The sequence below is a fragment of the Lonchura striata genome, chromosome Z (genome assembly GCF_046129695.1).
Source record: "Lonchura striata isolate bLonStr1 chromosome Z, bLonStr1.mat, whole genome shotgun sequence".
NCBI classification, from domain to species: Eukaryota; Metazoa; Chordata; class Aves; order Passeriformes; family Estrildidae; genus Lonchura; species Lonchura striata.
Window position 1 is genome coordinate 54,904,372 of NC_134642.1, and position 17,726 is coordinate 54,922,097.

General features: G+C 37.7%; 1 protein-coding gene across 1 annotated transcript in view; it reads right to left on the bottom strand.

The window, feature by feature from the left end:
• Positions 1–344: 344 nt before the first annotated feature.
• The window catches only part of SNX24 (sorting nexin 24), an 88,727-nt gene continuing 71,345 nt past the window's right edge, over positions 345–17,726 (bottom strand). The window contains exons 4-7 of the mRNA XM_021546253.2: positions 6,921–7,015; positions 5,768–5,800; positions 4,860–4,924; positions 345–1,180 (exon numbers count right to left, since the gene is read on the bottom strand). Coding sequence (XP_021401928.1) covers positions 1,110–1,180; positions 4,860–4,924; positions 5,768–5,800; positions 6,921–7,015 — 264 coding nt within the window. The 3' untranslated portion in view covers positions 345–1,109. The remainder of the gene's footprint in view (positions 1,181–4,859; positions 4,925–5,767; positions 5,801–6,920; positions 7,016–17,726) is intronic.

Below are 17,726 nucleotides of genomic sequence, written 5' to 3' on the forward strand. Positions count from 1 at the left end.
ACTCTCCCCCAATGGCTCCCAAACACATTTAGTAGTTAGAGCAGGCAACCCGTATGTCTCCAGGATCTGACTTACGTTTGTGCCCAGATTTGCCATTGCTGCTTTTGTGTAACACTCCCTTCTGCTGATGAGCCCAGTGTTCCATTAAGCTTAATTTTTTTTCACCAAGACATACAGTTCTGTAACATTATCACATTCAGCTAAGAGAAGAGCTAAGAGCTTTAAATAAGCAGACATGCAGGTATTTTCTTACACTTCATGTGGAGACAGACATCTGTGAGACCTATCTCAGATGATAGAATCTCAGAAAAATTTCAATAGAAAAATTTCACAAAAAAGCCACATTCATGTCCTAGTAATTTATTTTGTAATGTCCAGTAGCACACATACAAATTTCCAGTTAAATCTGAACATATGAACGAACACACATACATATGTATCAGTTTTAGTTTGACCATAATCTTAATAATATGCTTGCTTTAGTTTACCACAGAGTTGTATGTTCTGTGACTTATAAAATGTTAATATATGGAATACAGTCAGCAAGTTGGTGTGGAGAGTAAACAAACACACAGGTTAGATATCATAACTGAATGGAGATGTGCAAAAGCCACATAAAAGCTCCTGGTAAGTAAAATAATTTCAATTGAAATCTAGAAAATTTCCTCAGAGAGTGCTATGTAAAAGCATGTTTCCAATTCAGCACACACTCTTCAGCGCTTTTAATCCATCCAGAGCTAGCAATGGGTAATGTGCTGGGAAAAATCCTGGTGCAAAATTTTAGTGTTTGCTTTAAGAGATATTATAGAAATAATTAGTAAAACTTTTCAAAGGTTAGCATAATTCAGTGTATGACTTAGAACATTTAGTGTTAAATAGAGCGTGTCAATATATAGAAAGTAGAAATAACTTCAATACTGTTGTTTCCATATATTTTTTTTTTTAAAGCAGAAACTGTAATGACAGTGATTTAATTTAAAAAGATATAATGCTTGAACTTAATCTGAGATTGTGCCTCTTGCTTTTGAGCATAATTTTCCCATCACAGAATTTTATTCCTGTTAATTCTATTAACCATGACTTCAGCTTCTTCTTGCCTTGTATTACTTCTACCTGGGCAGTAAGTGAGGATAAAATATTCCATGTAGAATGCCATCTATAACTACATTTGGAAAGTCATCTAAAAAGGAAAAAAAAAAAGAAAGAAACTTACTTTCTTATCCATGTCAGTACAATATAAATGTTTTTGTGAAACTTAACTAGGTAAGGCCTTACTTACTTTCGGTTACTGCATCACTCAACTGTTTATCCATGTTAAGGATGTGCTATTAGTAATGCTGTTTCAGCACTAAAGCCACTTTAGGGTAGCACTGGGCATTGCATGAATGTGCTGCCAGATTTGTAGCTTATTGATTTAAAGGGATGCTCTAATACTTAAGGCTGCTAGGCTCCAGCTCTTTATCTGAATCTTTTCTCAAAAGGAAGATGGATTACACTGGCAATTCAGTTTCTAACAAAATCTCAATATACTTGAAGAAATTTCTAGATTACTACTGGGAATACTTCAAAGCTGTATTTTTGTATTGTGGTTTACAGTAGTGTTTAGACTGGGAAGACTTGAGGATGCCTGTACAAGAAAGATTATTTGAGGCAAGAAATTTTGAGGTTGTCCAATCAACATAAAATGCCATGTTACAAAATGTCATCTTACAGTACTTGAAGGAAAAAATTTCCACTGCTTTGTTGTCACGGATGCAGAGGAAACTACCAGTTAATTTTCACATTCCATTTGGCATGAAAGAAGTGCCTCATAGAACACAGTAATAGATCTATGTAAATGGAGGTACACTATTGAATTGAAAAGATTTTTGAAATGCACCAACACCTGAGGGGTTAATGAAGGGTCTATTTAAATCACCAGGCATTAAAATGAAGAATTTCTTATCACATCTTACAACTCTAAAATTGTTAGTATACTAGAATTGGATTTCCTAAGAGCAGATGGTTCCTGCTTTCTGCACAAAACAAAACTTCAAATATCAGCCTACAGGTTTGTAACTGTGGATCTTATCTCTGGAAAAACAGTCTTGCAATTCAACAGTGCATAAAACTCAGTCACTAGAATAATAGCAAGATTGTATTTTATAAAGACAAGTCACAATGCGGTGACAGGGTAAAAATTTGAGTATTGTATTCCAGAAATAGTTATTTATTTTGTTTAAAACTCACACTATTTCCTATTTATTGAAATATGTTAACACAGGCATTCTGGTATCCAGGAAAGACTTCTGATTGAAATTCACCGTCTTTAAAGAAAACATTCAATAAACAGTTATTTGTTAATGGACACTCACTTTTGGTCATAAAAACTTTGGCTGTTTTTACAAAGGAATCAGAGTCTATTAAAGAACTCATATCAGAGGGAAAATTTTAGAAAGCTCATCTGTATTTTCTCTGTGCTGCAAACTAAGAATGAAGAATTAAAGTTAATGGTAGTTTTGTAAAAACTTTGTTTCTTTCTAACTAGACTTGAGTCAACTAGTAGAGGCCCTAGACTCAGGACTTGCTTTTCTTCTTCCTTTTTTAAACCATAATTCACATTCTAATTTGTGTTTTAATTCATGTAGTTAAAGAATGACTTGCAGTGAATTTGATGTTCTAGGGTTTTCAAATTCAAAGAAAATTCACCTGCCATATAAAATTCTAAATACTGTGGATCAAGGTCAGAAAATGCCTTGGCGAAAGTCTGAAATGTCCTTTCTATTGTATGTCATGAATGAAGCCTACTCAATATTTAAACATTATTCATTAGTAGAGGACTTTATGCTTTTTTGCATTACGTCAAAGAACAAAAATTCATTGGAAAGTTCCAGTGATGTCACAAAAAGGAGCTTTAGCCTTATTCAGAGTACACATTACGGAAGGGAGCTAAGTACCATCCCAGAACTGCAGAATCTTGAAGTCTTACAGCAAAATGTTACATGTGGGCTGGAAATGCTAAGCACCATCTCATTTTTTTGGGATAACTGTATATGAAATCCATTTTCTCTCTTCAGAATGGCACGGAGTTACATAATGTTCATAATTTATACCATGCTCTTGAGGAATCAAGTATACAATTAGGAGGAGCATTAAACACTAAGATTAAGACATGCAATGTGGCTCACTCAAAATACTAGTATAGCTAGCATCTGGACCAAATTTTAAATAGAGGTTACTCTGTGGGTGATTCTTCATTACTGTTGTCACATCACTGGGTCAGATGTGACCCTGTGCAGTGACGCCCTCCCCTTACTGTGCTTTGGCTTATCAATTCTGTGATCTGCACTTCAGCCTCAAATGAACTTTCAGTCTGTGAAATCAGACTAATGCCAAATCAAAGTAAAAGTTAAACAGCCTTGCAATCTGTCTTCCAAGGTGGACCTGAATCACACTGGACCTCTGCTGTCTGTGTTTCACTATAGTTACACACTGGAGTTCAGTAAGACTTCATGGGATCAAAGAGTGTTTGGCCCCACCTAGCTAGCATGGACATTGCCTGCAAGAGAGACTACTTAACCCTCTCAAAATATATGAGCTTGTCCCTATGGTTTTGGTGAACAGCATGAAAAAACAGCACTATCACATAACAGCTGCAGCTGGGGGATGACCAGAGGTGATCTGGTCCAAACCCCTTTTCAAGAAGGAGCACCTGCAGGAATCACCCAGGACCATGGCCAGGCAGCTTCCAAGTGTCTCCAAGAGTGGAGACCCAACACAACTCTGGACAACCTGTGTCTGGGCTTGGGAAAATGTTCCTTATGTTCTTAGTCCTATCACTGCGCAGCACTAAAAAGAGATTGGCTTTGTCTTCTTTATTCCCTCCCCTCAACTATTTATAAACACCTTGAAAAAATATCAAGGAAGTACACTCCATTGTCTAGAAAAAGCAAAAAAGTGTTCTTTTCTAAATTTATTGCTAAAAATTTAATGAATTTTAAGGCAGTGTGAGAATCTGCTTTCAACACATTATTTTGTAAAATGAAATAAAATGCCACATTAAAAAGGAATTTATGTGCAGCTCAGGGAGAAAATTTTCTTCTGAAAGCATATTACATTTTAAAAATAAATATTTATTTGCAACAAGTTCAAACAAGTAAAATTGACAAACCCAAGAGGAACCCACTCCAAAAATGGTTTTTTTTTCCCCTGCACACATTGAATTTGAGACTGTAAATTCTCTGAATTATTAATTCAAAGAACTTTTTATATTAAAGAGTTTATAACAATTTCCAATGCTCTTTTGAACCACAGAAGTCTACGGTAAATGTCCTATGAAATACATCACTTACACTTAAAGTACACTTTTTTCCCCCTATAAAGAACTCCAGAGGTTCCAGAGGTTATAAATTATAAGACATGATAATAATAATCCAAATGGAAATAAAAACACACTTGCAGTAGATCAGCTAGTGTTTAGGGGAAAGGCACTTACAAAGGACTGGCCTCCAAGTTTAAATCCTTCAGGCAAAACAGCCAAAGGGTCAACAACAAGAAAAGCAAAGCAGTGTTGTTCTTTTGATTTGAATTCTCAGTGGGTTTGCCTGAGAGAACTGGGGAGAAAATTCTACCCTTTTACAAATCACCCACCCCACTTAGTGTTTTATTGGTTTCTTACACATGAACTATCATTTTATTGGCAGGTTATTAGATGTGGACCAGTGTCATTTGACTAGGCTGGCATAATAATAACAATAATAAATAAATAAAAAAAAACTAACAAACAAACAAATAAATAAATAAAATAAAAATAATAATAGGTTTATGCAGTGCAGGGTCAAATTAGTAAAGTGGTGCTAACAGATGACAGGTTTGATTACCGTTTGCTTTAGGCAAGACATATGGATCCCTTAGGAACAGCAGCACAGGCTGGTGGGACAGTTTGCTGGAAAGGTCAAGAACAGCGATGTCAGTTTCCAGGGACAGTAAATAGACTGTTCTACAAACTAGCTTTGATAAAGTGAGGTTGTCGAGCTACCAGGAGCCATGCAGTGCGGTTCCACACACCAGCACTGCCCAGAAGGGCAGGCTCTATCTCTGGGAAGCAAAGCTCGCTGCTCCTCAGTCATACAGCAAAACCCTCAATGTCAAGCCGGAGTGAAGGGGCTGAGTCCAGGAGGAGTGACTTGCAGCTCTGAGACTTCCTGATGCTGCTCTGCTCCCTGGCACGTGGTATCATGCAGGCTACAAGACGATCTACAATCCATAGGCTCTCCAGGCCACCAAGCCAACTCAAAATGTCACCGTGTTCTTACAGCACCCAAAGTCTCACCCATGGAGAGAAGCCCTTGGAAGGTCCCCAGGCCTTACTCCCAGCCTTGGCCACAGCACAGACAGCCTCCCCTAGCCCTCTCCACTCTGCTCTGTACACATACATTCCAAATAGTGCAATCAGATGCAGATGAAACTCTATCAAATTCATGGGGAAGAACCCAGACTTTGAATTTCTTCTGCTAAATCTTCTTGCTACAAAAAATACATTCCCAGATATATTTCAGAGCTGACAGTGTTCTGTCAGTTTTGTAAGGAATTTCTCAACACTAGCATAAGGATGTTCAAGCCACACTAAAAATGTATAGATATAGCACAGCTGATGGTAATATTTAACAAATACAATTTTAATCCTAAACTACTAATTTGTTAACTGCAAGGAACTAATAAAGCAAATGGCAATAATTTAAGTAGTTTATTAATCCGGTGCCCTAAAAAGAGTAGAAATCAAGCTCACCTTGATTCTTCAGATTCTGTTTCATCAAAAGAGCTGCAAGTAAAGTGATGAAGCTTTGGTTACTACAAAATTAATTTTACAATTAAAACCCCCAAATCCTTTAAGAATCACCAAGGGGAATAATCTTCTTGTCAGTGGCCACATAATGCCACACAAGTAAATATACGTGGGAGATTGTATCATTTTATAACCACCACAACTCAAAAATAACAGCATCCTATAACACAATGACAGCACACTGTAACAGATTAATTTCCATCTATCTGTGAACAGCTCAGGTGTAGTTCCACTGAGGATACTAGCTGATGTCATTAACTGCAAGTGAAAACTATAAGCCTGATGATAGCTTCTGAACCACTTTGGACATTGCCCTGTGCCATAGAGATCTCCAAGGATAAGAGGGCCTCAAAATTATCTTTATGTAAATTTACCTGCTCACTACTGTGGATCCAAACAGCCTGCCCCAAAGTGGAAAATGGCCATGTGGCTTTCATGGGGAGCATGTTCTGATAATGCTTCTGCACTATCAACCACATCATCTTACATAGCAAAAGAAATTCTGCCTACTATGCTTACAGCTACAGATGGTAACAGAGCTTCTAGTTACACTGGTTTGGGTATTTCTGTAGCCATTACATTTATCGTACTAAGATTCCCTCCTGTCACTCTCATTAGGATCCCTTCCCAGGGGATGATGGGCAATTGGGTCATGTCATCAGAAAGGTGAAAGAACCTCATTTTTGAATACATAGAGTGAGATCATAGAATGATCATGGAATGATGCACTGTTTTGTGCAGATACTATGATCATAAAACACATGCAAAGGCTTTCTATGCAATTTTTTTACTGAGTGCTTATGAATATCTTACATTTCAGTAGATATTTCACAATCTACAAGAAAGTCATATTTTTCTCATCTAAGCTCTACTTTGCTTTCCAAGAATATTACATTAAACTTCCCTTCTGTTGTTGAACATGCTGGATTTATTTTACAACCTTTTGGGGATATATAAACATACTTAACATGAACCTAATGCCCATTTATTTTACAGTGTTGGCAGCAAGACCATTTTAAGTCAGTGGAATTGCATCAGCACTGAGTGGATATGGGCCTTTTGGCCTCCATATATTTTTCAGTAAAGGAGAGCTTACCCACAGCTTTCTGCTTTTGGCAAAGTAGGTACATGACGAACATTCAGAAAATCAAGAAATATCTTAGGGAGCTCTTCATTTTCTAAAATGACTGTCTGTCAAAAAAAAAAAAAAAGGCACAATAGAAACCCAAGTTTTAAAAATATTTTAGATATTGCACAGTTCCATTCAAGCTAGAACATTTCTCTCTTGCAATACTTTTCAATTCTCCGTTTTTTACACCTATTTTGGAATGCCTCATTTCAATAGGAAAACCACAGTTCTTGATGAATCACTTAGAAATACATTCAACTTATGTTACTACATTGTTTTTCACCTGCCATCACTGATGCCAACATTTATGCCTCTCAAACAGAGATGTCTGATTCTGGAACTAAGTTACTCGCATGCTCCTTTGTGAATAAAATTCTGTTTATTTAAAATATAAAACAGCCTCAGCTTAGTGCTTTCATGTTCACCTCACAGAAGACTACCATCTGGCTTACGAGCAGAAGAAGTTTTCACTTTGTGCAGTTTTCTTAATGTAAGTCTTGTTATATGACAACAAGGGAAACTCCTTGCTTGGCTTGACAGATCAGCTTACAACACGTATCTGCACTACGGCTCCAAATGACAAAGCTCTGACCATGCTGCTGGCCAGACTTGCCACATTGTTCCACAATCATGATACAACAGCCACATAATAGCCAGACTACATCTTCTGTTTTTTCCTTTGATGAGCTATACTTTTCACAAAGCAAAGAAAAACAGTTCATACATTCAACCAATGTCTCACCTGAAAGATAAAGCCCCTTTTTCTTTACTGTTCATACTGACATGCATTCTGAAGACATGTGTACTTCACAAGAGAAAGGAAGCCATAAGCTTTCTTAAAGAGATTTCTTTCATAAAGGCCTGATCTGAAGTGAATGTACATATGGAAGAAACTTCACTGGATTTAAAATTAAATTGACTCCTAGAAGCCAAGCTTTCCATGTTCATTCTGTTCACTTTCCCACCTGTGATAGAAGAAATAAATATAGAGAAGAAACAAATCTGCAAAGACATGTCACTCCTACATTCAGAAGGTAATTTACTCCTGCATGTGTATTCTTTTACATTACAATATCACAAGGGAGACACAATGGAATATATAGAGGATAGCAGGATACAAAAAAAAAAAGGGTTGGGAGAGACATCTAGAAGTCATCTAGATTTTATAGCAAGTTTTATAGCAAATTATTTGGTTACTTGTGTAAGGAAAACCTGCTTCATATTAAAATTGCATAATCTCATGGTTTGACACTGGCACAATGCCAGTGTTCCCTTGAAAATACACCTTTCCAAATAAGTGCTGTGAGATACGATCAGGAGCAGAGCATGCCCAGAAAATAAATAGAAATAAAGAAAAAAAGCTTTATTGAACTACTACTATGATAAAAAAAAAAAAAAAAAGACACACTAAATCCAAAATGAAAACCTTCCAAAACATTCTTCCTCCCACCACCCCAACTCCAACAAACCACAGTGAGATGCAACTTGGACCCTCAATCAAATCATCACCCTTCAATATAATCAATACTAAGTCCATGAGGGGAGAGAGGAGTCTCCCTTGCACCACAGAACCCCAGGAAACACAATTGCCACTTCTTGTGTTTCCATGTCACACATGCCCAAAGAAAATCTGCCAGTGTGACACTCTCCATGTCACAGTGCTCTCACCACCATGCATGGACAGACTGCTCATAGGCTTCTTTAAGGATATTTTGCCAAGGATCAAAAGAAACAACATTCCAGCGTCTCATTTTGGGGCCACAGTACACCCCCATTTTCCTCCTCCCCTGGGGCCAAGAGTGAAAAGAGAGATCTTCATCTTCCTGAAGACAGAGGGCATCATCACACCCTCCTCAGCTTTTCTCTGTTCATTCCATTCCTGTGCTGGTAGTTGCTAAAGCAGGTCTCTTGGCTCACCATTGCATCCCCCTAAAAATGCAGTCTCTGTTGCAGGAGAAATTGGTTCAGTCTATGGCTACCAAGAAGAGTCCAGCCAAAAGCCATTCCATCATCTCCCCCCAGCCTTCTTTTCCTAACATCTCTGGTCTCAGGCTGTCGTCTCTCCTTTCAAATCGAGGAGGAGTAGTATTTCACAAAGTCTTCATTCCCCAGGAAAGGGTTAAAAGTCCTGGACTCCCTGGACAGATGAAATCTTGGCCCAGGACTCCATCTCCCATGCTGGGCACCTTCCCCCTGCTTCTCCTTCTCCTCTGCTGGCAAACTTCCAGGTGTCTTCAGGCTCTCTGTCTCTTTCCCTCTTGGGGGGAGGCGGGGAGAACAAAGACATCTCAGACTTCCTCCACCCTTCCATTTACAGGACATGGTCTGGTTCCAGTCCCTTCACACCCTGGCCTACCTCTCCAGGCTGCATGGCTTCCCCTCCCTGCCCAGCCTGTGGCTGGGGAGGGGAGGTCTGCCCTCTCTGATGACTGATGACGGGAACCAAAGAGAGCATTCACTGGGAGTTCTTGCTTTTTAACCCCCTGTGTTCTCAGAGGCATGTCCAGCCTTCAGTGATCACTCCAGGTGCCAATATCCAAACTTGACACTGATTGGTTTGACTACCAACTTCCTGAGAAAATTCTCTTCCGTGTCAAACCACAACACGTAAGATGTGAATGGATTTAAAAGCATTTAAAAACAAAGGTATCTGTGAACTGGATCTTTTCTTCATTTTACATTTGCAAGTCTGAATTCAGAGGCTACACTTTCTTAACAGCAGATACCATCACTAAAATGTTTGAAAAAAAGATCACAGAAAAATGCAGCTTTTGAACTTTTCTGTTCTAGATTTTAAGGGATGTAACAAACAAGGAAGTCCAAAATGATGGTAAGTATTAAGCCTTTCACTTCACCTCTGTATGAGGATGCTGCATTAAAAAATTCCACTCTGTCTGCATTCTGCAAAATCAGCACTCTGCTGCTGAAAAATTTATCCTGTTCTGCATTCAAGTTATGCACAAAAGAAGGTGTAGGTGGATGCATATTCAGAGAGAGTGTGTGAATTGCATAGAAATGTGTATGACTAGCTCAAGTAAAACCATCTTGCTAATTATATGCAATGAGGTACTGCAAAAATTTGTAGAAAAATGTTTAAGGGCATCCAGTGCTTATGTGCAACTTCATACATACAACTCTTGACATCTTTTTCTAAAAGCTGAGCTACATGCTAAGGCTGCTGAATGGAGCAGAGAAGAACAGGATACACCATTTTATGAAAGGAAAACTACTTACAGCTCTTACAAGCCTATTTGCTTCTACTTCCACTCACGTGAGATTAATCTCATTCTATTTTGTTTGGTTTTTTTTTCCCCCCACAACATGTATCAAGTCAACCCTAGCCATGCTAACCGTGGCCTAACCAAATACCTTTCACAAAAAGATGTAGGCAGATAATACCATTTTAGTGCGTTAAGCCATGCAGTTTGTTAGCCGTCAATAACTCTGTTTTGCTGATCACTAAACTTGCAAATGTAGAATTTGCAGAGAAGCAAAGGCAATTTTTCACTCCACTGTGTTTGTATACCACCTGTGCTGGTTGGGAATTTTGTCATTTTGAGAATTTGATGAAGGAAGAAATGACTGCATTGACCAAAGGAGGATTTTGCAACTGATGTAATGTAATGTGATATTGATTTCTAGGCATCAAAAATAAAAATACGAAGTTTACAAGTTAATTATACTAATAGGGAGCAAATTAACTTCTGGCTTGGCTTCACTGGCTTTGATTCAACAAGGGGTGAGGACATAATCTTGCCATTTAAGATACATAGTGGAAACCAGAAGAAAGGAGAAGAAAAAGGCCTGATAACAACAACAACAATAAAACTAAACCAAAACAAAGAAAAAACCAACAAAAAAACCACACAAACTCCACACCGATCAAACAACCAATACCAAAACAAAACCTCTACAAGCACCAACCAGCCACAATGGATTAAGTGTGTGGATCTAGAAAAAGAAACTAAGCATTCTCAGCTTTCTATTAAAGTTAAATGAAATTGCTGTTAAATCAGGAATGTTATTATAATTGGCTTAATTTACCTGGAACAACCCACAACACACATTTTTTATTTCTGTCTGAAAAATTGTAAGTAATCCATATTTTGCAAACCTGAGCATCTTTACACGATAGGTGTGCAGAAAAGGAACCTGCAGGTAAAGTTGCTCAACCACCACCTATACTTTGTGATGTAATGTGCTCAACTGTGTTCAAGTGAATATATGATACTGGCTTGTACGCATGACTAGCTATCTTGTTTGTTCTGCTGTCAGAAACAGAAAGATAAATATTTTCATAGAAATAAAAACTCACACTTAGTTCTTTGTAGTGAATTTTTGTTGCATCCAAATTCTATCAAGATTATAGCAATGAATTTCAAATATGGGTCCCAGAGCACTAAGTAAGCTAATTTAAGAAAAAAACCCCAGGATGTGTATTTCCTTCCTAAACTAAATAAAATTCCCTCTTCCCTCAAAACTAAATCAGCTACTACAACCTCCAGCAAGTGATTTGGGAAGTGACTCCAGAAATACATTTTTCAACTCATTGATTTCAGCTGAACCAGAAGTGTCATATTTTCTTAGAAAATTGTAAAGGGTATTTATCTGTTACTGTCACACTTTAATGAACAACTCTGTTCTTCAGGAGAAAAACCCACAACACAACACAAGGGAAAGTCTGATGTTTACATCAGTAGAAATGTCTTTTTCATTGGAAGGGTGCAATTATTATTATGCAAGACAAATCATAAAATCCCCGATTTTTCTACCTTATCAGTTTCATAAAATCATGTTCCCTAAGGATGTCATTGATTAGTTGCACATGTTCTTTCAGTGACATCTGAAATACTTAATTGTCGGTTATCTTTTCTCCTTCGGTAAGTAAAATATAGTCACAAAATTGCAAAGGGACTTGTTCTGCCTTAACCTCAGCTAGATGCCATCATGCAGTAGAAAACAGTGTTAAAATATCACACGATAATGCTCTCCAACAAGGGAGACATATAAACAGCATAATGATTTCCCATGAGTTTCCTTTTTAGAAAATTGTCACTAAAGCCAGGGTAAATGGTGACATATCTTCATAGAGGACACTGAAATCGAACACTGGCATTCTAGTTAGGCCCAAAACCTACTCATCAGCCAATTATAACAGTAACTGAACATCTTGCTGAAAACCTGAACAAGACCACTTTGCTAACCTTCAGAGATCATGCCACAGAAATGCATAATTTTCTATTATTGTTATTATTATTATTATTATTAATATTTTTATGGTTATGGTTATGTTTATTATGTTTATTATTGCTGTTTTTAATGAAGAAATATCTAAAAATGAATTTCTTACAGTCATTTATCACACTTTCCTGAGGTTGCTGGAAGAACTGTTGGAAAGAGAGAAAAGAGAGTGGGAGCTAAGTTACAGGGTTTTTACAGACTTTTCTATTAGGGTTTAGTTTAAAAGGCCATACTGTTAGGGTGAAAAAGTTCATGACAGTTTTTCCTTTCTTCACAGGGAAAGCTGCTTCACAATACCTAATTCGGTGGTTCAGCTAAAATGGGGGAAAAGAAAATCAATACATTCCAGCTACAGTAAGTAGGCTAGAGTGTCAGTCTCCACTGGGACCAAAATCCGCATCTTTTAGAACATTTTAGAGTCTATAGTCTTCTATTACCCTGCTTTTCCTGAACTGCTTTACACAGTCCCATGAAATGATAAAAAGGTTATCAAAAGAACACATTAGCTAAAAAACAAGTAGACAAAGGAATCAGACTTGTAAGATGAAGATTTTCTTTTTTAAAGTAATAGCAGATACAATCATGTTTCATAATATCCATTGTGAAGAACTATGAAGAAGCTTACTCCCTTGTTCAGTGAGGCCTGTTAGAGGTTATTAACTGGGATTAATTCTAAAAAGTATTTCCACTTTTTATTACTTCCACAAGTATTCACATATGTAAGAACAGAACAAAGTTATGACACGTACTTAAAAACCTGTATAAAGTTGCAAGAAGTGTGCAAACACATGTACAACAACACAGAAGTGATGCTCCATATGAAGCACCAGCTACTTAACACTCCCATACTGTGTATCAAAGGGAAGTCAACAGTAAGAGTGACATCCATGCAGTGGAGCTTGAAAGGGAACAAATATTGACTATAGGTATTATAAGACAAAATATATCCAGTGAAGATCCAGAAGTTCCAACTGAACTATCTGAAAGATAATATAAAGTCACAAGAGTTTAAAAAAAAAGGAGGACAGAGGGGAATTGCACCTCTGAACCTCAAGACTGGAGGATACATCCTGTGAACTTAAAACACCCCCAGTATCTCATGAGTGACAAATCAATCTATCATAGTAATCTCAAGCTATGCAAAGGATAAATTAAATGAAAGGGAAGCCCAATAGGTTAAATGACTACTGGATCATCAAAGAAAATGTATATGCAGAAATTCGGACAGTGTCTAAAACTTACACTGCAAGGAAGTTTACTGATTTTAATTAAAAATACTACCACATAGGTCTAAAGATGAGAGCACTTTAGTTAGATAGCAAGTTGAAAACACAATTACAGTTCCAACTAATATTTAACTACTAAGTGTAGGCTTGTGACTAAGTCTACAAATACAACCTATTTAATGAGAAAAATAAAACACTGAATTTTTTTCCAGAAAACTGGGAATATAATTTAGTGGGAGCAAAAAGTGTACTTCTCTTCAGCAGAAGAGGAGACTAGTCCTTGAAAGATTAGAAACAAAGTGCAAGAATGGTTCCTTTGAAAAATACAAATGAAAGAAAGCAGTCAATACAATTTCCTGAAACACTGCTCAAAGGATTGGAGGTTAAGACAAAGCTGGATGGAAATAAATGAAGAAATGAAGAAATCAACAGAGCAAAACGAAAGGAAACAGGCAGAAAGGAAAAAAAAAAGGCAAGCCATGCTAATGACATTATAAAAACTTAGCAGGAACAAGAAAGGCTTTTAAAAATAAGTAACAGGAAAAAGTAATACCATGAATAAATACATCCACTCATGACAAAATTAGATGCTGATTTCAAAATATGTAAATTGAAGTATTTTTCAGAAGTAACAGACCACTGGAAACATGGAAAATTAACAAGTAATTAAGATGATGTGAATAGTGGTGGTGATAACAAACAGGTGCAGGAATACCTTAGATAACTCTCTCTCTCTCTCTCTCTCTCTCTCTCTCTCTTTCTCTCTCTGTATATATATAGTATATATATATATATATGGGTCAGTATTTTCAGAAAATACACATTCTAGGAAGATACAGAAATTAGGCTTGTAAAAAAGCAACCATATTTAAAATTACAATACACAGTAGATTGCAGTACTGTTTTCTAACAGCTTAAAATAACTAAATACAAATATACTATAGTAAAAAAACCACTGAACATTCAGGAGAAGAAAGGTGCCTCATTTACTCTACCCTCTGCCAGTCCCTCTCCCAGGGCAAGCTCCAACTGGCAGTGCCATGGAGCACCAGGATGCTCACCTGAGACAGGCAGCATCGGAGTCCTCTTACACAGCCCCCTAGACCAACAGGGTCACTGGTAAATGCCAGAATTTCCTTAAAAAACACTCTAGGTACAAACCAGCCACAAGAACTGCCTGCACACAGCACAATTCATATCACCAGAAGCATATTTATTTTCCCTGTTCAGGAAGTTTCTGCTATCGACTACCAGAGCTTTATGAGACACCAGTTACCTATAAATTACATTTGGAGAAACATCAAAGAAAGAGACCACCAAGACAAATAGAAAAAAAAAAAAAAAAAAGAGAGAGAGAGAAGAAGGAGTGTAAGAAATGTAGTTGCAAATTATAACACCTGGCAAATTTCAAAATTGATAGGTTTTTGTATTCTGTCAGTCTGGTACTGCTCTCCTTCTATGCTGATGCTTGTGCATCAGGGTGAAGGTTGCATGGGAAAAAGAAGCAAAACTCTGCAACAGATCTGACTAGGTAATTAAAAACTATCATAAATACATAATCTACTTCAAAGTGGAAATGTCAGGTTTATATTTGCCGAATTTGCAAATCCTAAACTTCTTCCTCTAAATATGAGGGTTAAGTCTACATTCCTGTCTACTTAGTGTGTGACAATCCCTTCTTAGAATTGTAGAATTATTTAGGTGGGAAAAAGTCTTTAAGACCCACCCTGAACCCAGCACTGCTGAATCCATCACTAAATCAAGTCCCTAAGTGCCATGCCTATATGTCTTTTAAATACCTCCAGGGATGGTGACTCAACTACTTCTCTGGACAGGTTGTTCTAACACTTAACGACCTTGAAGGAATTTTCCTTCACATCAGATTTAAACCTCCCCTGCCCAAGTACAGGCAGTTTCCTCTTATCCTGTCACTTAATATCTGAGAGTGGAGACCAACCCCTATTCTGTCACAACCTCCTTTCAGGTAGTTGTATAGCGATCAGGTCCCCTATGGGAAAAACTTTCTCCAAACTAAACATGCTCCCTCAGCTGTTCCCCACAGGACTTGTGCTCCAGACCCTTCACCAGCTCCATTGCCCTTCTCTGGACATGTTCCAGTGCCTCAATGTCCTTCTTGAATTGAGGAGCCCAGATCTGAATCCAGGATTCAAGGTGTGACCTCACCAGTACCCAGGACAGCAGGACAATCTCTACCCTGGCCCTGCTGGCCAGGATGCCACTGGCCTTCTTGGCAACCTGGGCACACCCTGGCTCATGTTCAGCTGCTGTCAACCAGCACCCCCAGGTCCTTTTCTGCTGTGTAGCTTTCCAGCCTCTCTGCCACCAGCCTGTAGCACTGCAGGGGGCTCTTACAACCCAAGGGCAGGACACAGCTCTTCACCTTATTGAATCTTATCCAGCTGGCCTCAGCCTGTCAATCCAGCCTGTTCAGATCCCTTTGCAGAGCCTTCCTACCTTCCAGCAGATCAACACTGCTACCCAACTTAGTGTCATCTGCGAACTGACTAAGGGTGCACTAGATCCCCACATCCAGATCACAGATAAAGACTTTACACAGGGCTGTTCCTCAGCACTGAGTCCTGTGGAACAGCACTTGTGACTGGACATGAGCTGGATGTAACTCCACTCACCTCCACTCCCTGGGCATGGTCATCCAGCAAAGAGTATGACCATCTGAGACATGAGTGGCCATTGTGAAGCCACCAGCATTTATCACTGTCAGATTTAAACTCAGAATATCCACCATACATTTCTATTTTACCTTTTTTTTGGATCCTCATCAAAGCATTTCCATAGTTGAGATCATAAAACACACAGAAAGGCATTTGCTTGTTACAGTAACGCATCAGGAGGAGCACAGTATTCCTTCAAAGAAAACTCAATTTATTAATTTTAACATTGGTGTGTAACATTATTTACCATTGGTGTGTAACTGGATTAACATTGGTGTGTAAGATCATGTTTATAGCTGCTTTAGAACCAGAAATTTAAACAAATTACAGTAATAATTATGATGATGATGATGACAGTAACAACAACAACAATAGTAGTAATAATAATGGCAATAGAGTACCATGGGTACTCTGTTGGGTATTAAAGTGATATGCCTGTACCACGAAGTTAGTAACTACAATAAGAACTAGAATTATTGGCAACAAAGATATACACATCTGAATGGAAACATATCACAGAACTGCTGTGATTGAAACAGACAGACTTTGGATAGATGGTTACAGACTATATATTACAACAAAGGAAAGAGACTCTGTTTCAATACTTACTGCAACCCCTGAAAGGATAGAGCCTACTTTCATTTCTAAAAAGCTTTTGACAAACCTCCCCTTTCCCCAAAAGCCTTAAGGCAAACTCAGCAAAGATAAATAAGTTGTTACAAGATCCTTGCTAAGATAAATAAGTTGTTACAAGATAGGTTAGGAGAACACATAGAATGGACCTTAGAATGGCCATTAGTGATTGGGGGAGTGAGTTGCTATTGGTAATATTTTCACTTCTTTTTAGTTTCATGAGGAATCTCCCATAGCTCTAACTCATTTTGCTGCCTTTGCTCAGAACAAGGAAAGAGCCAGATGTTTGGTAAGGTCTGAGAAACTTACCTATGACAACAAGTCTTGCTTTCCAAAAGAATAATAATTTCATGCCAATCTTTTATCAAAATTTAAAAGTCATCTGAGCATGATTTTCTCATCTGCATTATTTCTACAAGATACTGTAACAAAAATGCTATTCAACTCTACAATAACTTCTTATTTTGTATCTCTGACATTTTCTTGTCAGATGTTTCGGGTCAGGGTAAACTCTTGAGAAATGATTCTACATTCCCTTTGAAACTAATTAGACTAAGCAGCAGGTACCCACTCCGAAGTCCAAACAAGAGAATGCAGAAAGCCCAGGGAATTCACTGCACCTGGGGTTAATGAACTCAATTGTGTCATTTTTGCAGAGGTAAAACAGGGGTAACATACCTAATGAAATATATTTAGATATATACAGTGGTGGTTTTTGGGTTTTACTTGTTAGTTTTGAGTGTTGGTAGCCCTTTCAGCACAAAATACAATGTTGAATAAGTACCCCAGGTTATTTTGTAGTGTTGGAAGTGTAGTTACAATGAAATTGGCAAGCTTTATTTTAAAAATTCTGAAGCTTACTTAAATTTTAGTCAACAAGAAAATACATATTGTGTACTAGACATTTACTTACCTTAATCAGCAAAAGAAAGGTAAAAAGTCTGTGTGTAGGACTGAGTTTTTTTGGTTGGGTTTTTTTT